The sequence below is a fragment of the Canis lupus genome, chromosome 8 (assembly GCF_048164855.1).
Source record: "Canis lupus baileyi chromosome 8, mCanLup2.hap1, whole genome shotgun sequence".
Taxonomy (NCBI): Eukaryota; Metazoa; Chordata; class Mammalia; order Carnivora; family Canidae; genus Canis; species Canis lupus.
The window spans coordinates 55,041,124-55,068,884 of NC_132845.1; the positions used below are offsets into that span (position 1 = coordinate 55,041,124).

At 49.0% G+C, this 27,761-nt stretch overlaps 1 protein-coding gene across 1 annotated transcript; it reads left to right on the plus strand.

Annotated features, from left to right (window-relative positions):
• The first annotated feature begins 572 nt into the window (after positions 1-572).
• Positions 573-27,761, plus strand: SCNN1G (sodium channel epithelial 1 subunit gamma). Its single transcript, XM_072836167.1, has 13 exons — positions 573-665; positions 5,566-5,913; positions 7,863-8,172; positions 9,626-9,816; positions 10,778-10,881; positions 13,561-13,724; positions 20,961-21,059; positions 22,845-22,962; positions 23,498-23,576; positions 23,660-23,717; positions 23,894-23,955; positions 25,883-25,958; positions 26,256-27,761. The coding sequence occupies exons 2-13, from the start codon at positions 5,597-5,599 to the stop codon at positions 26,616-26,618; spliced, it is 1,941 nt and encodes a 646-aa protein (XP_072692268.1). The 5' UTR covers positions 573-665; positions 5,566-5,596; the 3' UTR covers positions 26,619-27,761.

The window sequence follows — 27,761 nt, forward strand, 5'->3', positions numbered from 1 at the left end:
GAGCGTGATCCTGGAGACCCGGGATCGAGTCCCACGTCGGGCTCCCTGCATGGAGCCTGCTTCTCCCTCTGCCTCTGCCTCCCTCTCTTTCTCTGTCTCTCATGAATAGATAAATAAAATCTTAAAAAAAAAAAAAAAAAAAAGGCAACTGAGGAGACCAAAGGATAAGCAGCCTGGTTGCAAGGCCCCTGCTGCCCACAGCCAGGCGCAGGTGGGCCCTGGAGCGGCTTCATGACCCAGGTCTGGAGGCAGCCCGGCGGCGTCAGAGGCTGCCTGGGATTTCTCCTGGCGCTGGGGCGCAGGGTCGCCCAACTGGAGCAGTGCGGGGCAGTAACAGGGCGGCAGGAGGCGCTGTGAAGTGCCAGTGGAAGGCGCGGGAATGCAGGGCGCTGGGTGGCCCCGGCGGGGCGCAGTGCCGGACGCACCGCGGCGCAGAGCGGCCTCAGGCTACAGCAGGAGGCGCTGCGGAGTCGCGGCCGGCGCGTCCCGGGCCCCCGGCGGAGCACACCTGGGCAGGTGGGGGAGGCCCGGGGGGCGGGGCTCCAGGGGCGGGGCCCAGGTCCGGCCCACAAGAGCCGGAGGCGGCGGCGGCGGCGGCGGGATGCTCTCGCTGGCCGGGCGGCAGGACGCAGCGCACGGGGATCGCGCGCACGGGACCGAGCCAGGTGAGCCTAGCCAGGCCGGGTCGCACGGGTGGGGGGCGCCAGGCACCCGGGCGGCCGCGGGGCCGTGGCTTCTCGGGCGGCGTCGGCGCGGTGGGTGGCGGAGCGGGCCTCAGCCCGGGCTGCCTCCGGAGTGGGATGCTGGGGCGCCTCCCCAGTCCGTGCGGGGTGCGGGTCCAGCCAGCTGCCCGGGACGCGGAGCTGGGCGACAGGCGTGTCTGGGCGACTCGGGAACAGGGTCGGGGCAGCGCCTCGCCTGGTCTCTCCGCCCAGCACCTGTGCAGCCCCCGCCCTGGGCCTCGGTGACGCTCGACCACGGCTGTTCCCCTTTCCCTCCGGAATGCCTTCTCGGGGGTGACTGACTGTGGTTGCAGAAAGAAGCAAACACTTGAGTCGCGCTGGATTCCGCACGCTGGCTTCTGCCCCAGCACCGCTGCGGTCGCCCTGTGCCGGGCGGGCCGCGGCGGCGGAGTCGGGGGCGGGGGGGGGGGGGGTGGGGAGGCTCAGTCCCGCGCCCAGAGCCTGATGCTTGGAAGCCAGGTGAGGTCGGGGGTAAGCCCGCGGGGCGCAGGGGGGAGTCGCTGTCCTGAGCAGCCCTGCAATTTGAAAAAAGTCCTTTGAATCTTGCTGTGTGGCTTGGGGCCGATCACTCTGCACCTCAGTTTCCTCCCCTGTGAAATGGGCACAGTACTAGTACCTCATATAATTAGAGTGAGCGTTAAACAAGGTAATGTGTAAAAAAGAGCTGCGTAGGGCGGCTGGGAGTAGAAAGGGCTCAATAAACGATAGCCGCTATTGCTATTATTGTCATTATTACTATCTGAGGAGTAGCACAGCTAGTAGTTGAGTGTGGACTCCTGAGTTCAAATCCCAGCTCAGCCACTTTCTAGTGTGACCTTGGACAAACTACTTAACTTCTCAGGGTCTCCCTTTCTTTCTTCCTTTCTCTTTCTTCTTTTCTCTTTCTTTCTTTTTCTTTCTTTCTTTCTTTCTTTCTTTCTTTCTTTCTTTCTTTCTTTCTTTCTTTCTCTTTCTTCTTCTTCTTTTTCTTTCTTCATGAGAGACACAGAGAAAGACAGAGACACAGGCAGAGGGAGAAGCAGGCTCCTCGCAGGAGCCCAACATGGGACTCGATCCTGGAACTCTGGGATCACGTCCTGAGCCAAAGGCAGACACTCAACCACTGAACCACCTGGGCGTCCCTCTTTCTTTCTTTCTTTCTTTCTTTCTTTCTTTCTTTCTTTCTTTCTTTCTTTTCTTTTCTTTTCTTTTCTTTTCTTTTTTCTTTTCTTTCTTTCAAGATTTTATTTATTTTTGAAAGACAGAGAAAGAGGCCAAGACATAGGCCAAGGGAGAAGCAGGCTCCCTGCAGGGAGCCTAATGTGGGACTCTATCCTAGGACCCTGGGATCATGACCTGAACCAAAGGCAGATGCTCAGCCACTGAGCCACCCAGGTGTCCCATCAGGGTCTCCATTTCATTTGTATAATGGGGGGAATGAGGATGCCTAGCTCAGAAGTCTATTGTGGAAATGAAATTAGTTAATACCTGTAAAGTACTTTATTTTTTTATATATATTTAAAAACATTTTATTTATTTATTCATGAGAAACAGAGAGATAGAGAGAGGGGCAGAGACACAGGCAGAGGGAGAAGCAGGCTCCATGCAGGGAGCCCAACGTGGGATTCGATCCCGGGTCTCCAGGATCACACCCCGGGCTGAAGGCGGTGCTAAACCGCTGAGCCACCAGGGCTGCCCTGTAAAGTACTTTAAAGAGTGAGAGCTCTGTGTCAGCAGTGGTTCTTCCTCAAAGGCATCATGTTTAATCAAGCAGCACAACCTAGTAGTAACCACAACCTTGCTTTGCTTTGAAGTTGACACACTTGTTTGTGTGAACATTTATCTGTTTTGTGATGAGCAAGACGGTTTAGCTTCTTTCACTTGTGTCTTCAGTGACATCCGTGGCTGATCCAGTGGGGCCGAGGTCAGTCCTGGAGAAGGAGCTGATGGGGCACAGGGACCCCAGGGATTGTGTTCAGTGAGGAGTTAGAGACAGGAGTGTCCAGAATCTGTGATTCTGAACATTACCCAGAGGAGAAAACCTTCCCTGGGTTGCAGTTTTATTTGACAGGAAATTGAACCTGGACCCAGGGTGGGTTTTTTTTTTTAATATTTAAAAAAATATTTTATTTATTTATTTGAGAGAGAACACAAGTGGGGAGAGGACAGAGGGACAAGTAGACTTCACTCTGAGTGTGGAGTCCCAGGTGAGGTTCTGTCCCAGGGCCCGAAACTCAGGACCTGAGCCAAAGTAAGAGGTTTAAGCGACGGAGCAACCCAAGTGTGTCCCTGGACCCAGGTTTTTGAAACAAACAAACAAACAAACAAACTTGTTAACTTTTTTTGCTTTTGTTTTTTTTTTTTTTTTTTTTTTTTTTTTTTTTTAATTTTTATTTGTTTATGATAGTCACAGAGAGAGAGAGAGAGAGAGAGGCAGAGACACAGGCAGAGGGAGAAGCAGGCTCCATGCACCGGGAGCCCGACGTGGGATTCGATCCCGGGTCTCCAGGATCGCGCCCTGGGCCAAAGGCAGGCGCCAAACCGCTGCGCCACGCAGGGATCCCCTTTTTTTGCTTTTGGATTGTACTGAGAGAAGAGGTAGGGATGAGAAATATTTTCAATGACAAAACAAAATAAGTTACATTCTTCTTGCCAAGCAGCTAACAGCATAATTTTGAGAGTTGAGGTTCCCTCCATCCCAGTAAGGTCATATGCACCTGGGAGGGGGTGCTGTCAGAGGGAGGTGGCCGACTCTGGACATCTCACTGGCCCCTCCACCCCCAGCACTCTTATTTCCTTTACATCATAAACTTGAAACCCATTAACATCATAACCTTGAAAGCCTCCCACCTTTGCCCCAGCTCCCCAATTTGGAAAATACCCCCAATTTGGACAATTTGGGGTCAGAGTGGAAAAAAAGTAACTCCTGAAGTCCAGAATCCTGCCTGAAGAACTTGATGGGGCCAACTAAAGTTCTTGTCCCAGACATAGGCCTTCTGGGACATGGGGACCACCCTGTCTATCCTACTCCAGATTAAGGTATTCTCTACTTTGCCTCTGTCACTAATGGTAACATAGGAGGCAGAGTTTCCATATACCTCCCCTCCCCCCTTACCAGGGCTCAATACTGTTGGGGGGTGGTTACATTGACTCTCCAGAGTTTGGAAATTAAATAGCTCAGGATCCCTTCTCTCTCCTTCTTCCTTGGGGAAGGGACAGCACCCAGCACACCAGGCCTCTGAAAAGCATACACCACAGTGGTGAAGGTTAAAAGATTCCAATCTGGCCAGCCCTGGTGGCTCAGTGGTTTAGCGCCGCCTTGGGCTGGGGTTGTGATCCTGGAGACCTGAGATCGAGTCCCATGTTAGGCTCCCTGCATGGAGCCTGCTTCTCCCTCTACCTGTGTATCTGCCTCTCTCTCTTTCTCTCTCTCTCTCTGTGTCTCTATGAATAAATAAAATCTTAAAAAAAAAAAAAGATTCCAATCCAGTTCCTCCACTTACTAGCGGTGTGGTCTTGCATGAACTACTCCACCTCTCTGAGCTCATTCTCCTCCTCTATAATATGAAGTTAATAGTAATGGTTGTTGAAACACAAAATGAAGTAGATGTAGATTATATATAGAGAGAGACTGTATATATTTATGAGACTAGTGAGAGTTTATATATTATAACCATGACTCTCTCTCTCTCTATATATATATATACAATATATATAATATACAATATACACATATTAGTTCATTTCTTTTTTTAAAAAAGATTTTATTTATTCATGAGAGACACAGAGAGAGGCAAAGACATAGGCAGAGGGAAAAGCAGGATCCCCGCAGGGAACCTGATGTTGGACTCAATCCCAGGACCCCGGGATCACACCCTGAGCCGAAGGCAGATGCTCAACCACTGAGCCACCCGAGGGTCCCCTATTAGTTCATCTCTAGAAAGAATGTTGTTCCATGTTGTAAAGTGTCTGTGATTGAAATGCATCGTGTACACTGATGAATGTGGTCATTTGCTTTCCAACATTTTCCCCAAAGCTGTTATTTAATCAAAGTGTATTCCCTTAGTTAGTGATATCTTAGAATCATCGAGATATGGCACAGCGCCTGGCAAATATTAAGTGGCCCATAGTTGTGGACTGTTGTTTAAAAGGTGCTCTAGAAACACTGAATGCTTGACTGTAAAGAGAAGTTAAACAGAAATGAAACAGAAACTCTACTTGCACGAAAAGCAGAGGGGGAAAAGCCTAGAAAACATGGCAAGAGTGACCAAACAGGATCTAAGTTGGCTACCAAGAAATTCTCTTGGTAGATTATATTTGCTGGAAAAGATTTGCAGGGCACTTGCTCAGTGCCAGACACTGAGCTAGGTGCCAGGGTGGGCAAGTGTGATAGGAATGCTGCCCCAAGGGAGCAGGCTGAAGGAAGCCATAAGGTACAGGCCTCCTGCTCTAAATATGGGGGAGCGTGGTAAGAGTGGTATAGAGGCCGATGTGCAGAGGGCTCCTGCTCCAGGCACCCAGAGGAAAGGCTCCTCAAAGCTGTCCAGTGATTCACAGGTGAAACCGCACCCTGCGCCCCCACACGGCTGGGCATGGGGGCTGCAAGAGGGGGAGACAGCCCTTTGGCAGCTGCCAAGGCCAAAACACCAAATATCCCGCAAAAGGGGCGGGGACCTCAGAATGCGGACTATCCAGCCCCCAGAGGGAAAAAGGCGGGTGGCCTCTGAGGGCACATGGGCTGGTGTCTCCCAGAGTCTGGCCTCCAGGAAAAGGCCAGCTGGTCGGTGGGGGGGGGGGGGGGGGGGGGTGTGAGCTCACCTGCTTTGCCTCTCCACCCCTCCAGTTTGCTTGCCCCTCTGTGTCCCCTCCTCGCCATGGCTCCTGGAGAGAAGATCAAAGCCAAAATCAAGAAGAATCTGCCGGTGAGGGGGCCCCAGGCGCCTACGATCAAAGAGCTAATGCGGTGGTACTGCCTGAACACCAACACGCACGGCTGTCGCCGCATCGTGGTGTCCCGCGGCCGCCTGCGTCGCCTGCTCTGGATTCTGTTCACGCTCACCGCCGTGGCCCTTATCTTCTGGCAGTGTGCGCTCCTCGTGGCCTCCTTCTACACCGTCTCTGTCTCCATCAAAGTCCACTTCCAGAAGCTGGATTTTCCTGCTGTCACCATCTGCAACATCAACCCTTACAAGTAAGAGGCAGGAGCAGGGCTAGGCTGTGGGGGCCGGGCAGAGGCCCAAGGCCCTCTCCACGGTGGCCCGTGCCAGCCCCCACACCTGCTTGTGACAAACCTGAATTCGATGCCAATCTTGGTAAACTCTCTCTCCCAGGTGTTAAATCTGTACCAAGTTTCCTGTCTATCAGCCGTTTCTGAGGTTGGACTAGCTCAGGACAGATAGGAGGGGGAGGCGGAGGGTCAGTTGCACTTGGAGGTTGGGCCTGGGATGCGCTAGCCCCCCCCCCCCCCCCCCCGCAGCCCGGGCACGTGTGCATGCACACACACAGGCACGGGCATGCTCAGCCCAGCTTAGCCATTTCCCCTGAGCTCTGTAGGCTTATATCCTCACTCTCCCCGAAATGTGAGCTGGAGGCTGACTCAGAAGTGACACCCAGCTGACTTCCGGAAGAATCTCAGCTGCCCCAAACCCTCATCTCAGTGAACCCAGCCCCACTAATTGAGATCACTGGGCTCTGGGCAGGATCAGCCCTCCGTGCTGCCCTATTGTCTGCCAAGGGCCTGTTCTAAATGGGTCACTGGAGTCCTGCTTGGGATTATTGAAAACTGATCTGTGAGGCAGGTCAGAATCCGGCCGAATTCGTCTGAGCAGGTGTGGGTGTGGGGATTAGGGAGGAGCAGGGGAGGAAGATAATCAAAGGAAACCAACTGGTCAAAATCAGAATCAGGTCTAAGACTCATTCTCCGCCTGAGTCCTTTGACTCATTCTTCATCTCAGAGTCTTTCTGTCCCTCCCTCCCTCTCTTCATCCATCGCTTGTTCCACAACAATTTACTCAGCACCTACAAGTCATCAGGCAGTGTGCTAGAGTCTGGGGCATAGGACCAAACAACCCAACAGTCTTTGTCCTAGTAGAACTGAGTTACAGTGGAGAAGTGAAATATTATTATTATTTTTTTAAGAATTTATTTATTCATTCATGAGAGACACACAGAGACAGGCAGAGACACAAGGAAAGGGAGAAGCAGACTCCCCGCAGAGAGCCCGATGCGGGACTTGATCCGGGCACTCCAGATCACGCCCTGAGCCAAAGGCAGACACCCAACTGCTGTGCCACCCAGGCGTCCCAAGAAGTGAAATATTAACAAATATAATTGCACTGATAAAAATCAATAGTGAATATTTATACACACACAGACACAGGATAAACGCATTGAATCTTGGTAATAATCCCATTTCACAGATGAGAAAACTGAGACACGAAAGGCTGAGATGATTTTTCTGGGGTCACAAATCCAGAACCGGGATGGGGAACTGGACCCCAGGTAGTTTGGCTCTGGAATGTATACACTCAGCCACTGTGCTGTGTCACCTGGTCACAGAGCAAGGGGCAGAGAGAGGAGAGAGGGGGGCAGATAGGAGGAAGATCAGGACTACTTGTATTATGAAAAGTTAAAGATGGTGTTATGCTTCATACAGTCACCTGTATTATTCTTTTGTGTTCTTAGGGGTTGTCAAGGTGACAGTTAAACATCTTCCCTCCCAGCACTGATTCAAAGGGAATCAGCGGGCAAGGACAAGTGTGCTTGGTGGAGACGGAGCCTGTGCCCGGGACAGACTTCCAGTTAGCAGCTATTGTCTGCACTGTAATTGTCCTCACTGTGGCTGGTTTATGGGAGGCACCTGACAGTCACCACTCCAGAAATGCTGGTTGGGGCAAACTCACCAACACACCCCGAGAGCAAGCAGATGGTAGTGGCAGAAATGAAGCCATGAGAAGTCACACAAGGGTCACACAGGAGCCTGTCACCGTTTATTTAAGCCAATAGTCACTTTGGATGGGGCTTAGTCTCCTTGGCCAAGCAGGCAGGGGAGAAGTGGGCCCAAGGCTGAACGCCCTGACGGAAAGCAGAGGGGGAGAAGGGCCAGCTTCCCCTTCCCCTGACTCCTTCCCACCTTGGCAGGTACAGTGTGGTGCGGGACCTTCTAGCTGACTTGGAACAGGAGACCAGAGTGGCCTTAAAGACTCTGTATGGCTTTCCGGAGAATACGTCTCGAAAACGTCGAGAGGCAGAGTCCTGGAGCTCGGCTTGGGAGGGCACAAGGCCCAAATTCCTCCGACTGGTCCCACTGATGGTTTTCAGTCAGGATGAGACCAGCCAGGCCAGGGACTTCCTCACAGGGCGGAAGCGGAAATTCAGCGGGCGCATCATTCACAAGGCATCGGATGCCATGCACGTCCACGCATCTAAGGAGGTGGTGGGATTCCAACTGGTGAGATGCACGGCCTCACAGCTGGGGGCGTGGGATGGGCTGCAGAGGGTAGGTCCAGGAAAGTTTCTGCTTTGCCATTGGCCTTCTGGTCCTACCCAAAGAAATACACCCAGTTAAGGGTGAATTTTCTACAGGTAACTAAAACTGACTTGGGTAATACTCAGCAGGAAAAAAAAATGTCTTAGAAAGGGACCAGAAGCTCACAGAGACCTCTCAAAGGACAGAAATTAGGGAAGATTGGGGATCTAGGTGGAAAGAAATGGTGGAAAGTCATTTCACATATGGCTGCTGAATTAAATAAACTTCAACTATTTTCAGGCTTTTTACTCTTCCATCCATAAAGGTGATTCAAATCCCGTCTTGGTCAAGCTTTGATCATCTAAAAGCTAACGGAGGGTGAGGCATCATGGTGGACAGTCTCATTAGACTGTATCCAACAGAGGAAAGGACGTTCCACCAAAGCAAAATTAGGATGCAGACCCTGAAGGGATAAAATAGATAAGAAATAGCAGAAATACCTGATGTCCCCTTCAGCACTTGCCTTTGTGAGGTGCTAGAGCCTGGCTTTTCATCTCTCCTTCCTGGTCCCATTTGAGGGGCTCTGAAGAAGCAGCCATTCACCAAAATCGAATTCCATTAGTGTCCTGGGCAAAGTCATTCAATCACCCTACCTCTCCATGCCCCAGACACTTCTGTAGGATGAGATACCACTTCTATGTCTTATACCCAGCTTGCTAATTGTGGGACCTCAGAGCACCAATTACAAATTCTGAAAAAATGACCTTTTCTTAATCGTTGAGACCTTTCCTGGCTGTTTTCATGAGATACCTGCTCCGTAATCCTCAAGAGCAAAATCAATCCTTCAATGTCCGTTTGAGAGTTTCCAAACTGTGTGATGAGAACGTCTGGCACATACGACAGTCTCCCTATAAGGCTCTCATTATTATATATTTTAAATGCTAGTCCTCCCAACTACTCTGTGAGGTTGGGAAGGATGGGCATTCTAGCCAACATTTGGTAGGTGAAATAATGGAGCCATAATGCTTTGCCCAAGATCCTGCAGAGAAATCATGTTGGAGTCTGGGCAAGCATCCAGATTTCTAGACTGCTGAGCCAATAGGAAATGGCTAGAGGTGTGTAGTAAGTCGGTAGCCATAATCAACCATAACTGGATATTTGGAGATGCTAAAGAAACTGGTTTTTCTTCTTAACTGGTGAACAGTCATAGGGAGTTGTGACAGTGAGACTCTGTCCTACTCTCAGCCCCTTCTTGGTCCTTGAGGCTGATCTCTCTCAGCCCCTGGAAGTAAGAGGAAGCCCATCCTTGCTTCAGATGTCTCTACTGTCCCCCCTGAGTGTCTGGTCTAGAGTCCCAGTTCCTCTTCCTTACCGTCCTTCTGAAAGCCAGTGGTAGTGCCAATGGCTTCAGCCTGCTGTCTTGTCTTATTCACAGTGTTCAAATGACACATCCCACTGTACCCTCTACACCTTCAGCTCGGGGGTCAATGCCATCCAGGAGTGGTACAAGTTGCACTACATGAACATCATGGCACAGGTCCCCCTGGAGAAGAAAATCAACATGAGCTACTCTGCTGAGGAGCTGCTGGTCACTTGCCTCTTTGATGGGGTGTCTTGTGATGCCAGGTGAGGAGGGGATTGTGCTGTCTTAGCTCCCTAGGACTGAGGGGCTTGGAGCTCCAAGCCCCTTGCCTGTTGCAGCTCAGTTGGTGGGCTTGTGAGCAAAAGATGCTCTTCTCATTGACCCTGCCCTTTGGAAAACAGCTTACATGGGAACTAGGCTCTAGAGTCAGTGAGGAAGATAGAGATGGCATAGAGTCAAAGTATCCATAGAATAAATTATTCATAAAAACAGTGTTGATGGTAGTCTATAACCTTGCATGCTACCATCATGCACACTATGATGGAGAACCACTGACCTAGCACAGAGGAAGGAATGAAGGAAGGAAGGGAAGGTGGGAAAGAGAGGAAGAAAGGTCTATGTACAGATAGGTGATCCCTCAAACCTTTCTGCCTTTAAGTAAGTTAACCCTCAGAGCCCTGGTGGTGACTGAGCAGTGAAGGGACATTCTAGAGTGTTCTGCCTCTCCAAAAGGCTTATTTCATTATTTTTAAACACTATATATAAGTAGGGATATTGGTCCTTATGAAGCTGAGTGATTGGAATCATGTCTGCCTGAGGGTTGGGTTCTAAAGTCAGTATAAGGACATATGTGATGCATTCCTTCTCAGGGGATCATTTCCTTGTATTGGGATGGAAAACTATCATATGCTGGCCAAGAAATTCACAAGTAGAAGAATTTGGGGCAGACATATGGCAGAAGGAGTGCCATGTTGGGAGGAGACAGATGAGAGGATTAAGAGAGGGAACAAAGCAGAGAATAGGCCTTCATCAACGTGTGTCAGCCTGGGTGAGGAAGGGCTTTGTGGTTTATCAAACGAGAGGTGGAGAAAGTAAGTCATGTCTAATGTCTATTGTCCATAAAAGAGACTTAGCCCCATAAGCACTGCCCATCCAGCCATCAGGCTCAGGGGCACGAGGGGAGTTGCTACCAAAGTTCCTTCTGACCCATATTCTTCCTCATAGGAACTTCACGCTTTTCCACCATCCAATGTATGGGAATTGCTACACGTTCAACAACAGAGAGAATGAGACTATCCTCAGCACATCCATGGGGGGCAGTGAATATGGTAAGGAAGCCCGCACCAACAGGGAGCATACTGGCAGCAGGACAGTTGGGGTGCTCCAGCCTTCCAGAAATGCGGGATCTCTCCACCTGGCCAGCAACCAGGGACACCACTTCCCCTTTGACTGCAGTGTTTCCATCAGCATTCGTGTTAGCTCCTTTTTTTGGTGCCTGTTTTCCTTGTTGACATCTCCTCTTTACTTTTGGGAGAGAACAACAGTGACATCACTGGAAAATCACTCTGCTTTATGCTTGTAGCTGGAATGAGTAACGCAGGGCAGGCAGCTTTCAGGTGGACTTGAACCCAGAAGTTCAAGGAAGGCAAACATACCTTTATCTTGGTTAAGATAACACATTCTGGAGCCCGAACCCTGCTCTGCCACTCACTGTGTGACCCCATGCAAGTTACTGCACTTCATCTACAAAGTGGGAATCATAATCATATGTCTGCTCTAAGGTTACTGAGGGGACTTAATATATGTATTGTGCTTAGAGTAAGTCCTGGCACACACTGTATCGGTCTGCTCAGGCTGTGTAACAAAATATCACAGACTGAGTAGCCTAAAAAACTGATATTTCTGTTCTGTTCTGGAGGTGAGGGGCCCAGGGTCAAGATGCTGGTGAATTTGGTTCTTGGTGAGACCTTTCTTCCTGGCTTGCAGATGGCTGCCTTCCTGCCGTGTCCTCACCTGGGCTTTCCTCTGTGGGAGGCAGAGAGAGTGAAAGAAAGAGAGAATGAGCTCTGGTATCTCCTATTCTCCTAAGGACACCAGTCCTATGGGATCGAGGCTCACCTCATGACTTCACTTAACCTTAATTACCTCTCTAAAGGCCCTGTCTCCAATACTGTCACATTATGGGGTAGGATTTCAATATATGAATTTAGAGGGAGGGAAACATAATTCGGTCCTCAACACACATGAAACACATCATAAGTGCTAGTAGTTACTACTACTACCACCACCACCACTAATAATACCATTATGAGGGGATCCCTGGGTGGCTCGGCGGTTTGGGGCCTGCCTTCGGCCCAGGGCATGATCCTGGAGTCCCGGGATTGAGTCCCACATCGGGCTCCCTGCATGGAGTCTGCTTCTCTGCCTGTGTCTCTGCCTCTCTCTCTGTGTGAGAGTGAATGAATGAATAAAAATCTTAAAAAAAAAATACCATTATGACCTCCAGTACTCCTACTACCGCTGTTCAGCTACTGGAAGGCAGGAACAGATGGGCCTGGCTTACCCACAAGAGGAATTTTTGCAGTCCTCTGCAAATTGAACACGATTTGATATGCAGATGAGGTTCTGCTACATATGTGCTGTGTGACCTTGAGCAAATCACTTGCCTGCTCTGTGCTCTGGTTCCTTTATTTGCAAATGGAAGAAGTCAGAATGAACTCTCAAAGTTTTCTTCTTTCAATCCATATTGGCCCTGCTCATTTGCTCATTCACCAAACATTTATTGAGTACCTGCTGCATGCCAGGTCCTCTTTCAGGTGTCAGAGATACTGAGGTCAACAGATGCCATCTCTGCTTCCAGGGAGCTTGAATTCAGTGGGGGAGGGACAGATAACAAACGAATGAACAAACACGTAGACATTTTCTGCTTATAATTCCTAATGAGGGCTATGAGGAAAGTCAGGTAGTGAAGGGGAAGGGGGTGCTGGAGTCAGGATGGGGGTTTTCTTTCAAATGAAGTGTCTTTGAGAACAGTTAGTTAGGGGTGAGAAGATCCAAAGTAAGGTCCACAGAAGAGCATTTGGGGCACTTAACAAGTACAAAAATCCTGGAAGGAAATGAATTCAATGTGCTGTAGAAACAGAAAGATGTCCAGGGTGCCTGGAGCTTCTTAAGAGCTCAGAGAGGGGAATGAGGAGGGGAAATGCAGGCAGGGCTGCATCATCGTAGATGTGACAGCCATAGTCAGGTTGATGGATTTTATTCCACAGAATTCCCATGTATCCAATGAGATGCCACTGAAAGGCTTTAGGCAAGGGAGTGACCTGATCTGATTTCCAATTTTATTATACTTCTTATTTTTAAAAAAGATTTATTTATTTATTTATTTGAGAGAGAGAGAGACAGAGGGGCAGAGGGAGAGAGTCTCAAGCAGATGCCATGCTGAGTTCAGACCCCGACGCAGGGCTCTATCTCATGACCTTGAGATCACGACCTGAGCCAAAACCAAGAGTCAGATGCTCAACCGACTGTGCCACCCAGGTGCCCCTGAGCTCCAATTTTCAAAGGTCCTTCTGGCTGCTGGATGCAGAACACCCTGCAGGGGTAGGAGCTGGAGTGTGGAGAGGAGTTAGACCAGTGATCAAATACAGCATTAGTGCTTTTCTATAAGGGTTTTAGCAGCCACAGCACTGCATGTCCCTTTGGATGCTCTGCAGAGCTCCGCATCTCAAAAGAACATGTGGAGATGCATGTCTGGGGCAAGGTAGCAGTTATTGCTCAGCAGAACTGTGGCCGTGATGCAATTTTGGGGCACACGGCAGTGAGCAAGTCAGGCACCATCGCCCCAACCCCTTCTCCACGAAGCTCTCAGTCTAGCCCTGTCCATCTTTTACTTGTTGGAAATGCCCATGTCTTGGTTTTGAGATTCCCAAAGCAGCGGAAGAGGTAGGCTACCACCAGGGAGTGTTTAACGAGCCTTTGACCACAGTAGCCATGTATCCTCCCAGGGCTGCAGGTCATCTTGTACATAAACGAAGAGGAATACAACCCCTTCCTGGTGTCCTCCACTGGGGCTAAGGTGATTGTCCATCGGCAGGACGAATATCCCTTCATCGAGGACGTGGGAACAGAGATCGAGACTGCCATGGCCACCTCCATAGGGATGCACCTGGTAAGAGAATATTCTGATTCCTGTAGGGGTGGCTAGGAGAACAGCTCTTTTTTTTTTTTTTTTTCAAGGATAAACAATAAGGTACAACTTATGGAAAAGTGTGTTGGTTTCAAAAGGAAGCATCGTCCTGTGTCCTAATAGTCCCTGCAATGGTCATTCCAGCAGTTATGCTAAAGGCTGTCTCTGTATCTTCTCTATGGACAAGCGAAGACACAGGATGGCATTTTGGGAAAGAATTGAAGTAACCTCGCTTGTTGCAAAGACAGACACTAACTAGCACTTATGGAACCTGTGCATCAGACACTAACTATATTTGTCACTAATGGAAATAGAGCAGATTTTTTAAAAAATATAATCTTTTTTAGGATCTTATTTATTTATTCATGAGCGACACACAGAGAGAGACAGAGAGGCACAGGCAGAGGGAGAAGCAGGCTCCACACAGGGAGCCCAACATGGGACTCGATCCCAGGACTCCGGGATCATGCCCTGGGCTGAAGGCAATGCTCAACCACTGAGCCACCCAGGTGTCCTTTTTTTTTTTTTTTTTTTTTTGAAGTAGAGCCGATTAACACCTTTCTTTCTGGGCCGCCTGAAAGATCTCCGAAGCATATAAACCACTCCTTAATGGCTAATGGGAAGTCACTGGGCCATCGGAACTCTATTTAGCCAATCATACCTCCACCAATTTCACCTCATTTATCAAGAACTATTCTCCCTCAACTCTTTGACCTTCTCTGACCTCACTGGGTGCCAAAAACACTCATACCTGTCAACAGAAGCACATCTCTGCAGATGTCCACTCCCTGAGTCAACTATGCCCAATGGAAGCAGAAGGGCAAGGTGAGGAGGAGTGTGCCCCCCAGCCACTCCACTACTTAGGCAATCTTCTTGTTTGCAGGACTGAGGTCTTTTTATGCCAGTAACTCTCCACCTTTTGTCTTCATTCCTTGCATATCTGTCCTCCAGAGCAGTGGTTTCCAAACCTGACTGATCATCGGACTAAGATCCATTGAATCAGAATCTCTGAGAGATGTGTCCAATATCCGTGTTTTTACCAAACTCTGGTGATTATTCCAAGAGGCAGAAAACTCAGGAACCTCAGCTTTAGAAAGTTGAGTGGTTCAACAGGAGAGGAGAAGCAGTGTGTCTTCCTAAGCAAAAGCAAAGCTAGAATGACAAAAGCTTTATTTTTAAAATTTTTAAAAAGATTTTAGTTATGTATTTGAGAGAGAACAACCAGTGGATTGGGGTAGAGGAAAAGAGAGAGAGAGGGAGAGAGAAAGAGAGAGAGAGAGAGAGAGAGAGAGAGAAGCAGACTCCCTGCTGAGCAGGAAGCCTGATGTGGGACTTGATCCCAAGACCTGGAGATCACGACCTGAGCAGACACTCAACCAACAAAGCCACCCAGGCACCCCTAGAATGACAAAAACTTTAGCACAGCCATAAATGATGGCTTTGTTTGGGGTTATAAAGTGATATAGTGAGCACTGGGAGTATATCCATCCATTATTTATCCATTCAACAAGCATTATCTGAGCACCTTTACATGCTGGACACTGGGACCATATCAAAGTGTAAGACTCTGTCGCTGTCCGGTCGGAGCTTAGAATCTGCCAAAAAATTGCACAAATGATTAATTGTAACCATCATCAGTGCTAGCAAGGAGAAATGCAGGATGCACAAGAACGTATCAGGGGGATGGCTCACCTACTTTTTTTAATGGGGGGAAGTGGGGAGTTCAAGGAGTGCTTTCCTAAGGAGGCAATATTTAAGTTGAAACAGCCTAGATGATGAACTGACACGGTGCCATTCCAGAGGAAATCTGTGGCTCCAGTGCCCCATCAAACGGACAATCCTGGACAAGAGAAACAACCAGGATGGTTCCCTGGAACCCAGGTGCTCTCGGGAGACATGTTCCAAAGTGCGACATTTGTTGCAACACGGGAAGTGTCCTGTACCAACTTGGACTGTGTGGATACGGATTGCTCCGCCCCCCCACAGATAACCTTGAGCCCCAAGCTACGAGACCATGACTTGGAAAAACTTTAGGGTATCGCTTAAGGCTCGAAGTAATTGATTCTTCTAGTCCCCAGAATTGCAAAACTCCCAAATAGGAATAGTGAATGTTTTCACCCAACATTTCCCGTGCAGTTTTATTTGCAGCCTGAATGATGATTCGGGACTTGCAGTACATCCTATATCCTTTAAAAAACTTTTATGACCTCTCTTTTTTGCCCTCTCCATCCCTTCAACCCCTCACAGTGTCTGCAGGCCTGGAGGTGAGGATCCAAGATGTTGGACAAGTGCAAGAACTCAGGACTTCTACCCTTCTACCCTCTGATTTCCTTCTCTGAGCTTAGAAATACCCACCATCTTGTTAAGAAAGAAAATGTTTTCTTTAACAGTGGTGGGTAAACAAAGACATGGGTAGGTTTTCTGCTACACCTAACTTAAGACATATAGAACCAAAGCGACAGAGCAGGGTCAGTCAGCTCTCTTTTTGATTTATGAGCATTTGGAACAACAAAAGGTAATCTTAGGGATTATAAGAGGTCAGCGTGGGGTCACTAAGAATAAGTCCAAACAAACTAGACTTCCTTCCTTTCTTCTTTATTTGTTATTTGTTTATTTTTTTTCTAGACAGACATGTGAAGCTGGTAGACACAATCAATTGGTTAAAACATTTTCCTTCATTCAGTGAGGGACTGTGTGTCCAAAGCACTGGAAATTCAGAAATGAATACAACAGAACACCTGCCTTTAAATATCTTATCTTTAAGACAACACAGCTTTGCAACACAGTTCCCAGCCCCATGGGAACAGAGACATTCTCTGTCTTGTTTCCAGGCTCAGTTCTTAGGACATAGTAGATGCTCAGCAAATAACGTTGGATGGACAGATGGATGTATGGATGGATGGACAGATGGTTGGGAGCCCAGAGAGCAGCTGTTGGTGAAGGCTTCCTAGTGATAGAGTGTTGAAAGACAAGTGTCAGGCAAATAGTTTTGTCCAAACGAAGGGCAAAGCAATTACAAAGGGGTCACAGGAAGGATTTTAAACCAAGCAGTAAAACTTTCTGAGAAATCGCTGTCTGGGGCCCGCCTGGGTGGCGCAATGATTGAGTATCTGCCTTTGGCTCAGGTCATGATCTCAGGGTCCTGGAATCAAATCCACATCAGACTCCCCACAGGGGGCCTGTTTCTTCTGCTGCTTACATCTCTGCCTCTCTCTCTCTCTGTGTGTCTCTCATGAATAAATAAATAAAATCTTAAAAAAAAAAAAAAAGGAAAGAAAGAAATCTCTTTGGCTGAAGCATAGTCATGATAAAGTAGCCAAGATGAGTAATCAAGATACTTGAGGCAGCATATTTACAGTAACCCCAGAAAGAAATGATGAGGCTCCTAGCTGAAGCCATGGCTGGGGGGATGAGCATAAGTGAATGGATTTGAGAGATACTCCAGCATGGAAGCAACAGGGCTTGACATCCAAGGTCAATGAGGAAAGCCTTCACTGAAAGGGAAATTAGATTGATATTTAGGTTTTGGCTTGGGATAGTGGGGTGGACAGAGGTGCCAGGCTCAGAATTAGGGAATGCAAGAGGAGGGATAAGTTTGTGGGGGAAGATGACCACTTCAGTTTGGGACATACCTAAGCTGTTGTGCCTTTGGGAAATCCAGGTGAGAAGGTCCAGAGATGCTATGAACCTGGAGCTCAGGAGAAAAACAGAGGTGGGGGTGGAGGGGTGGGCATCTAGCATAATTTTAGACTTGGAAGTAAATGCCATCACCCAAGACCTGAGACAGAATGCAAATATGTAAGGGCTGAGCAGGAGGAAAATGGAGAAATAGAGGCAGAGAATGAGAAGAAGAAGCCAGGAAGAATTTGGTGTCAGATAAATCAAAGAAGAGGATTTCAAAGAAGATGTGAGCCAAAAGTGCCAAACGCAGCTGAGAGGTCAATCAAGATAAAGGACAAAAGGTGCTCTCTGGGTTTGGCACCAGGAGATCACCAGTATTCTTTGCCAGAGCAGTTTTCGGTGGAAGGAGTGGAACAGAAACCAAAGTATGTTGAGCTGGTCATGAATGGGAGATGAGGAAGTAGACAAGGGTAGACAACTCACCCAGGGTGGTGTGGAGCCAGATCTTGGAGAGAGGGGAGACTTCATTGTCATTGCAAACCCTATTGTGCATTTTTAAATCTATAAACACAAGCACGCCTCTTTTCGCAAGCATATGCATAACAGGGATTAAGTGCCCAGGTTTGTACTTTGGTTGTATAATCTCAATGTCTCAGTTACCTCATCTGTGAAATGGGGATGATAATAATGATGTGACTTTATGGGCTGATGAGAATTCAATGAGTAGACTCATGTGAAGCACTTGGAACAGTGCTTCGTATGTAGTAAGTGTTCCAAAAATATTGGCTGCTACTGTACTTTTTATTTTTAGGAAAAGAGATGTGAAGGAAAGGAAAATTAAGTTTGAAGCTAAAAGAGAGGTTAGGAAAATTTTTCTTGGCATTGGTGACACCTTCCTCCTTTCTGAGACATTGATCTCTTCCATACATAAAGAGCATAAAGAGTACTAGTTATTTGCCATATGTATTACAAATATCTTTCCCGGTTTATGCTTTCCTTTCGTTTTCTTTATGCTACTGTTTTACATGCAAATACTTCAGATGTTTACATAGTCGAAATCTTTGTTTTCTTCTTTAGTCATTATGCTTATTGAGGATTTTCCTTCCTTGAGATCAGATACTGAGCTGAGTTACCTTCCAGTTATTTTATTATTTCAATTAATACTTTAATTCACTAGAATGTTTTTTCTGCAGGATGTGAAGTTGAGATAGAATTCTCTACTTCCTCCAAAGAGTTAACAGTAGTCCTCACTTCATATACTGAGGAATTCTTTTGTTCCTCCATTGATTCAAAGTACCAACTTTGCCATACACAAATAAATTTTATAATTTATTACAATATAAAAACAGAACAAAAGCAAAAGGAGAGTTAAACCACCCATAATTCCATCTAGGGCATCATTCTGCTGCCTGGGCTTTTCCCTGGCACAGTTCATACCTTTAAATAGGTGAGCTGAGGGGCGCCTGGGTGGCCCAGTCAGGTAAGCATCTGACTTTGGCTCAGGTCATGATCTCAGGGTCCTGGCATCCAGCCCCTGGGGGAAGCTTAGAGGGTGGCATTGAGTTGAAGTGCCCTCCATGGAAGCCACTGTTAGCATCTTTGTACACCAGGGCCCAGCCAGCCGTGGCATGTTCTGGACACCCTGAATCTGTTAGCCACCCCGCTATTGGAGGAATGGAGGAAGTCTGTTTATTCTGTACTGATGCAGAAAGATACTTACTCTTTATTGTTAGCAAGAAGGGGAGATTGCAGGGCAAAGGCAGTGTATGAGTATGGATATGTCTGTCTGCCTGTCTCTCTGTGTATCTGGGATCAGATCTGCTCCTCTCCTAGGGAAGAGAGGAGACCACGTGGTTACTTTTCCCTTTGCTTCTGTTTAAATGTTTTAAAATGGGCTCTGTTCATTGCCCTCAAGGTCCCTGCAGTTAATTGGGGGAGACTAATGGAGAGCAGATGGATTATAATACAAACAGAAGGAGATTACAGCTACTTGAGTTGGCTACATTTTCTACCTGGGTCAAACTTCTTGATTCCACCCTCCCCCCAACCCTCATCCCCTTTCTGTCTATCTGGCCACTCTTCAAGGAAAAAAAAAGATTTTCTTCCTCTCACAAATCTGCCATCGATTTCCCCTTTTCTCCCACTCTCAGGAAAAACAAAAAACAAAACAAAACAATACAACGCCCCCACCCCCAAGGAAACTGGCTATAAACTGGTCACAGGGATCCCTGGGTGGCGCAGCGGTTTGGCGCCTGCCTTTGGCCCAGGGCGCGATCCTGGAGACCTGGGATCGAATCCCACGTCGGGCTCCCGGTGCATGGAGCCTGCTTCTCCCACTGCCTGTGTCTCTGCCTCATTCTCTCTCTCTCTCTGTGACTATCACAAATAAATAAAAATTAAAAAAAAAGAAAAAAAAAAGAAAATGTGATTGTTTAAACTGGTCACAATTTATATTCAGTTATCATATCCCTTAGGAGACATTATACTTTTTTAAAATTTATTTTTATATTTTTTAAAGGTTTTATTTATGTATTCATGGAGAGACAGAGACATAGACAAAGAGAGAGGCAGAGACATCGACAGAGGGAGAAGCAGGTGGCTTCTCCCTGTGGGGAGCCTTATGTGGGCCTCAATCCCAGGACCCTAGGATCACGCCCTGAGCCAAAGGCAGATGCTCAACCACTGAGCCACTCAGGTGCCCCATTCTTTTTTTTTTTTTAATTGGCTTGTCTGGATTGTTTATTTGCAGTGACAAATAGTAACCAGAGCCAAAAGTAGCCAATGAAACATTATTTCAGAAGGTTTTTTGAACTATGAGTTATGATTCTCTCACCTCCTCTGATCAGGGTATCATCATTCTACTCTATTGGGCATTCCTTGGCCCTCTCCAAGAAAGTCAATTTTCCCAAGTCAACTTCTGGGACCAGCATACAAGAGGGTAGGAAATGGGTCCTTCCCTGGAAGGAGGATCTCATGAAGCACACAGCCACTGCTTATCTTTTTTCCCCTCCTGCCCTCTCCCAGTGGATTCTCCAAAGGCTTACTACCATTTCAAAATCCAAATCCAGATTTCGCAGCATGGAGTCTGCCGTGATTTGGTCTTGGCCTCCCTCTCTGGCTCCATCTTTCTCGTGCTGCCTTCCAGCCACCCTGCACGCCAGCCTTTGCTGCTTCTTTTGCCTTCCCCCCTTCCTCCACGTCTGAGCAAATCCAGCTCTTTCTTGCCATTCCTTGTTGAGCCAACATGTCCCTTTCTCAAAGACACCTGCCCTAATCACTCTTGGAAAGACCGTACCCCTCCCCCCAAGCCCTCCAGTCCCTCTTCCCAGTTTCACTGATCACTGGCCCTAATTATCCACTTATCGGATGCATTTCTTTGCCTCTTGATTGTCCGTCTACCCCACTAGAAAGTAAGCATGAGAGCAGGGAGCTTGTCCATACTGATCATTGTTGAGTCCCCAGTGCCTAGAAGAGTACCAGGCATCTGGTAGGTGCTCAGTAAATATTTGCTAAATGACGAAGTGCTCAGCTACCAGGGGTGTCCCCATCTGGATCCTGGGACAAGATAGGGCTGAATGTGTGCTGCTGTGATTTCAGACGGAGTCCTTCAAGCTGAGCGAACCCTACAGCCAGTGCACGGAGGATGGGAGTGACGTGCCAATCAGTAATATCTACAACGCTGCATACTCCCTCCAGGTATGGGCGGAGGGGGCCCTCAGCCCTGGGCTGTGGCCTGGACCCAGGAGACAGCTATCTGGAGGCTGGGGTGTGTCTGGGACCAGGAACTCTGGTGATGATTCCTGGGGTTCATCCAAAGACCTCAAGAACAAATAATGCCAGCGGTTTGTAATCTTCTGCAGCCTGTCTGTAACGAGAGCTGAATTGATTGAGGTTTGGGTGGAACACAATGTACAGCCGAGACAGGCCTGCTTCCCTAAATAGGCCTTGGCAAGTGAGGGACGGGAGAGAAACAGTCTGGGAGGGGCATGCGCTGAGCGGTCGGGACCCTGGCTTCTGGGCCTCTTCCTGCCCCTCGCTAGCTGATGTCCTTGGGCCAGTGATGTCATCCTCAGCAATCACGGGGAGGATTGGATCAGGGGCTGCCAACTGGCAGCTCCCCAGCTCCTTCCAGCCTGCACACCTAGTTTTTCTGGCCCAGGTGGCCATTTAAAAGTCAGAGACTTTCATATAAAAACCTAGATTTCCAGCCTCTCTTAAAAAAACAAGGTCTGGCAACATGGGGGCCCATATGCCTGCAGTATAAACAGTGGGTGGAGTTGCCCCATTAAAAGACGCGTGTGTTCTCATTCACTGTAGTCCCCACCAGCCCCTAATGCACTACCTGTATCACTGACCCATGAAAGCATTTGAGTGTTCAACCCTTGAGGGCCATCCCCTTATGCCTTCTCTTACATTCTGGGAGTCTGCAGTTCCCCTCCTACTGGGATGCTCAGAGTTCATGAAAATCACCCCAGCAGAGTAAAAAGAGCAGGTGTTCCTACGCCCTGAGTCCTCTATAGCTTACACCAGAGCTGAGCTGGAAGGTGGTAGGGATGCTAAGTGAGAAGAGATTGCTGGTCAAAGAATGTCCACTTGTAATAAACATACAATCAAACTGAATTCAAGACCAAGAGAAAAGAAAAAAGGTCAGTTCGTTGGAAAGACACGCCTGGTTAATATTTAGTGAGAGGCTACCATGTTCAAACACCTTACAGATATCAACTCACTTCCTGCTCACAACCACCTCATGAAGTAGGTACTGTTAGACTTATTTCAATGGTGAAGAAACCCGAACATCAGAGAAGTTAAGGAAGTCCCTGAGGTCACACAGCTGGGGCATGGCAAACCGGGATTTGGAGCCCTTGTCATGAGTTTTCATGCTATAAGCTTTGTGGATATATTTTTTTAAGATTTTACTTATTTACTTATTTGTGAGACACACAGAGAGAGGCAGAGACGTAGGCAGAGGGAGAAACAGGCTCCCTGCAGGGAGCCTGATGTGGACCTCGATCCCAGGATCCCGGGATCACAACTTGAGCCAAAGGCAGACGCTCAACCACTGAGCCACCCAGGTGCCCAAGCTTTGTGAATATTGTGGCGGCTTATGATGCCCAAGGATCCAGTGTAGAGGGACTGGACCTGAGAACAGAAGAGTTGGGGACCATGTTTCTCGGCATCTGCTCCAATGTCCCCTCCTCCCATGTCAGCACTCAATGCAATTGGGAAAGGATCGCCCCGGGTCCAGCCCCAGCACAGCCTGTTCTCCACAACTCAGCCGAAATTCTCCATAACTTTTCTACCTTGGTCCCTTTGGTGTCAAGGCCACCCCTGGCCCAATCAGCTGTGCCACGAGGGACCCATCTACGCTGTCTGCCAAGGCTGTGGGAAGCTGATCCTCTGGATGCGGGTTGTGTAGAGAGGGGAGCTCTTTGGCGTCCACGTGCAAGGAGGTTAAGGGAATCCTTGGGCTTCGTCTTTCAGATCTGCCTTCACTCGTGCTTCCAGACAAAGATGGTGGAGAAATGTGGGTGTGCCCAGTACAGCCAGCCCCTGCCTCCGGCAGCCAACTACTGCAACTATCAGCAGCACCCCAACTGGAGTAAGTAAGACCCAGCCAGGGGCGAGCATCAGCTCAGCCACAGCACCAGCCTGTGCTGTGGCCTTTTGCAGGAGGGAGGTGGTGGTAGAGAAATGTGAAGCAGAGTTTCACTCCTGTCCTCAAGCCTGGCTTGAATTCTACTTTCTGATTTGAGGACCTAATGCTGAACCCCAGCCTGTGCTAAGAGGTTGACCACCTCTGTCAACTCCAGGAAGTAGAACTGTTGACAGTACCCTTTTCACAGAACGGATAACTGAGGTTCAGAACGGTTAAGCAACTTGTCCAAAGTCACACAGCCAGGGAGTAACAGAGCTAGACTCCAAGCTAGTGCTGCCGACTCCCCGATGGATGTCCTTGACCTCCACAGCATTGTGTCTCCCAACATGGCAAAGCAGCATTTGTTTCCAGAGAGCCAGTGTTTGTAGAAAATGGGAGGAGAAATCATTTAAAAGAGACCCGGGGGGGCACCATTGGTGACTCCCAGGAAGGACGCTGTGGCCCTGCAGCTCACACCACCCTCTGCCTTGTCCCTCAGTGTACTGCTACTACGAGCTACACCAGGCCTTTGTCCGAGAAGAGCTGGGCTGCCAGTCAGTGTGCCGGGAAGCCTGCAGGTGAGTGGGCCTGGGAGGATGGGACACACCGGGCTGGGCCAGGTCGGGCGGCCCACGCTCACTCTGTGCCCTTCCTCCCTTAGCTTCAAGGAGTGGACACTGACCACCAGTCTGGCACAGTGGCCATCTGTGGTTTCCGAGGTAAGTTCTCCTGGCCTGTCTCTGCCCTCACATCCTCAGCTCTACCTGTGTCCTCCAGCCTCAGGGGAGATGCACAGGGGAGGCCAGGTGGGGGGCTGAGGCCCACAGAGGAGGCCCACAGCCTGGCCCCGGCCTCGCTAGGCATCCCCAGGTCATGCCTTCTTTCTCCATTGCAGAAATGGTTGCTGCCTGTTCTCACTTGGGACCAAGGCCAGCAAATAAAGAAAAAACTCAACAAGTAAGTGGACCTTCGCCTTGTTTCTTCTGCCTCGGCTGGCTGTGGGCCCCAGCCTCCTCACCTGCTTCCTCACTGCCATACCCTCTCTTTTTCATGTATTCCTTTCTTTATTCAACAAATATTGATTGAGCTCGTGTCGGGAGCCAGGCCCTGATTTAGGTCTGGGGTTCTCAAACGTTTTGACCATAACCTGCAGTATGAAAATGGTTTTCTATTGATTATATAAATGAGATAAAAAGTCTCATGTAACAGCCCTTCCTTATGATGTACAAAGCATTTAGGCCAATCTTCAGACGCTGCAAACCAGTAGAGCCAAATCAACTGTTTACATCCATTCCAATGATCCTGACACCATTCTAAATGATTAGTGCCTGTATCAGTTGACAAAGACTTTGAACATCCCTGTGGCTGAGATCTGATATTTCCTATCCTGTTTTGCTTTGTAAAAAGTACTGGTCATGGCTTAGGAAGTTGGTTTCATGGCTTCCTGATACATCTTGACCAAGTTGGAAAAAAATACTCCTCTGAGCCCCGCAGCTTCTGATCTCACTTAAATTGTCCACATCAAAATTCACTTCCAAGGGAGCTTTAGCCAAAATCAGCCAGGCCAGAGTTCAGGGACCCCCGGATGGAGACAAAGGTGTAAGAGAGGATGAGGGACTTGCCATGGGACCTCACATCTCTCTGGGCCATTCCCATCTCCACAGAGCCCAGCACTGGGCCTCGCCCAGTGGAGGTCAGACTAGCCTCCAGTATTTATTGAATATCCCCTAGGTGCCAGGTGCTGTGTGCAGTGCTGGGGGTACCATGATGACTGAGCAGACATGATCCCTGCCCCCAATGTGCTTATGGTCTAGTCATTAAAATAGACTTTGGCCAAGCAATTGCAAACTATTAAACCAAGCATCGCATGCAAGGCAGTGACCCCTAGACCAAATGCAGCTCCACAAAAGGGATCCGTTACTTCTGGCTTTCCTAAAAGATCAGAAGTTCTGGAAATAGCAAACCTCTGTTCTTGCATAGCACGAAAGAGCTGAGTAATAGCTGCCCCTTTGACATAGGCATGGGCTTTCCAGCTTGCCGCAGTTCTATCAGGAGGCAATTTAGTACCATGGCTTACAGCATAGACTTTGAAGCCAGATTTATCCAAGTCTGAATTGCAGTACATTCTTGGATAAGTTACTTAACCGACTGGGGTCTTGGTTTCCAGATCTATAAAATGGGGATGATTAAAACATAGCTACATAGGGTTGTTTTGAATATTAAATGAGGTAATTCACATAAGGCACTTGGAATGGTTGGTGGTGGGGATACCTGGGTGGTTTAGCGGTTTAGCACCTGCCTTCAGCCCAGAGCGTGATCCTGGAGTCCTAGGATCGAGTTCCACGTCAGGCTCCTTGCACAGAGCCTGCTTCTCCCTCTGCCTGTGTCTCTGCCTCTCTCTCTCTCTCTGTGTCTATCATGAATAAAAAAAATCTTAAAAAAAAAAAAAGGAATGGTTGGTGGCAACACAGGAAGTGTCCAATAAATGCTGGCTGTTATTATGGTCATTATCATTTCCTTATACCCAGCCTACCTCACTCATTTACATTACCTGCATGTCTCCTGTACGTATTTGAGATTGCAATCAAATAATCGCAATGTCAGGGCTTAATAAAGAATAGGGAGCTAGGGGAGTATATAGCAGGGTGGGCTGACTTAGTCTGGAGAGTGGGAAATGGTTTTGAGGGGAATGAGTGACCTGAAAAACCAGACCCAGGCTGGGGATGTGGTCTAGGGTACACACAGAGCCCCATGGGCTGGGTTCCAGGACCCCCAGGAAGCTCAGGGCTTGGGCTGTGCTGGGGGTTGGGCAGAAGCGCTGGCCATTTAGTAGAACCCAAAGGTGCCTGACTCACCTTGGCCCCGCCTGTTGGAATTTCTGCAGGACAGACTTGGCCAAACTCTTAATATTCTACAAAGACCTGAACCAGAGATCCATCATGGAGAGCCCTGCCAACAGCGTGAGTATATTCCTTCTGGCACCTGTCCAGGGTCTGCAAATGTGCCCATCCGACAAGCCTCAGGGAGCAGAGTCAGATGCTGGCGATCCAACCTGAGCCGGTAGGGCCGCCGTAGGCCAGCCAGGCCTGGGATCAGAGTAGGCAGGGGAAGAAGGAACAGGAAGCCCACCCACTGCTTCCTCCAAACCCATTCAGGGCCAAGACTTGCCAGGGACTCCCTTGGGAATCGGGGTCCCTACATGAGACCAACTCGGGAGGAGGGGCCCTCTTAATGATGTGGCTTGACTTCCCTTGCAGATCGAGATGCTTCTGTCCAACTTTGGTGGCCAGCTGGGCTTGTGGATGAGCTGCTCTGTTGTCTGTGTCATTGAGATCATCGAGGTCTTCTTCATTGACTCCCTCTCTATCATCACCCGCCGCCAGTGGCAGAAGGCCAAGGAGTGGTGGGCCCGGAGACATGCTCCCCCCAGCCCTCAGGGCCAAGACAACCCGGGCCTTGATATAGACGATGACCTGCCCACTTTCACCTCCGCATTGCGCCTGCCGCCAGCCCCTGGGACCCAGGTGCCTGGCACACCACCTCCCAGATACAATACCTTGCGTTTGGAGAGGGCCTTCTCCGACCAGCTCACAGATACCCAGGAACCAGCTGAGTCTTGAGGCCGGGAGGTGAAGAGAGATGTAGCTAGGACCCCCAGCCACGGTCTGAGATCTTAGACCCTGTCTCCTGCACATGGAGGGGGACCCTTGGCACCTCCTCTAGGCTCTTCAGAGACATTGACTAAAAGTCTGCTTTGAACAACAACACAGGGCTTCAGTGTGTGCAGGGGGATCCATTGGACCCTGCCCAGCAACCCTCACAGCTGTCCAGAGTGAGAAAGATTTGGCAGCCCAAACCCCTCGCACATCTGCTCCAGAGAGAGATGGGGGCCAAGGAAATGGTGCTCGCCCGGACAAAGGCCAGAAGTGAAGCCTGACAGAGCTATCACCAGATCCTGAGAGAGAAAGACTCCCCCAAAGCCCCAAGCCTGGAGTTTCACCCACTCCTCCAGCCTGGGTGGGGACATAGGGGGATGACCCGAAGTATCAAGGGCGGACAACCATTGCCTAGTGCCAAAGCCAGAAGAGGCACCAGCCCTGAAGCTGGAGCTGTCTGTGAATCAGGTGTTCTCAGTTTGTGACATTGGGGCCAGGTCTCCTCTGTGCCCTCAGGCAAGGAGCTGGCCCAAGGTCCTCAGAGGGTGTACGGGGCAGAGTGCAATGGGGGATGCCTGGGGGTGTGATGGGAGGTCCTCACTCTGGGAGCAGAGGTGGGGCCATGTCCTCTGCAGTCAAGCCAGTGCTCCGGGCCCCTTACCCAAGCACAGGGACACCCCGGTTAAGAGGTGGCCCAAGGCACAAAGGATCATCTGATAACTCACCTCAGCCTCTCTTCCCCTTCAGGCAGGCCCTTCCTCCCCCACCAGTGGCCTGCCCCTCCCCAAAAAGCCAACCACCGCTGTCCACCACTTCCATACTCACACCTTCCAACATGATAATACCTAACATGTATTGAGCACACAGGTGTTCAATATTAGCTCAGCAACAGTGTGCTGGGTGCTGTTCTAAGCACCTACAGAGATGAGTGTTGGGGACAGCAAACTGCGACCCGAGGTCCAGATCCTGTTTTTGCTCAAGACCTAGGAATGTTTTTTTATTTCACTTTTCAGTGGTTAAAAAGACCAGAAGACTCTTCTGTGACTCGTGGAAATTACATACGATTCAATTTTTCAGTGTCCATAAATAAAGTTTTATTGGCACCCA

Coding starts and splice junctions, on each gene's coding strand:
- SCNN1G (XM_072836167.1), top strand. CDS start 5,597: ATGGCTCCTGGAGAGAAGATCAAAGCCAAAATCAAGAAGAATCTGCCG. Junction 23,577..23,659: donor GTGTGCCGGGAAGCCTGCAG/GTGAGTGGGCCT, acceptor TTCCTCCCTTAG/CTTCAAGGAGTGGACACTGA. Junction 23,718..23,893: donor GGCCATCTGTGGTTTCCGAG/GTAAGTTCTCCT, acceptor TCTCCATTGCAG/AAATGGTTGCTGCCTGTTCT.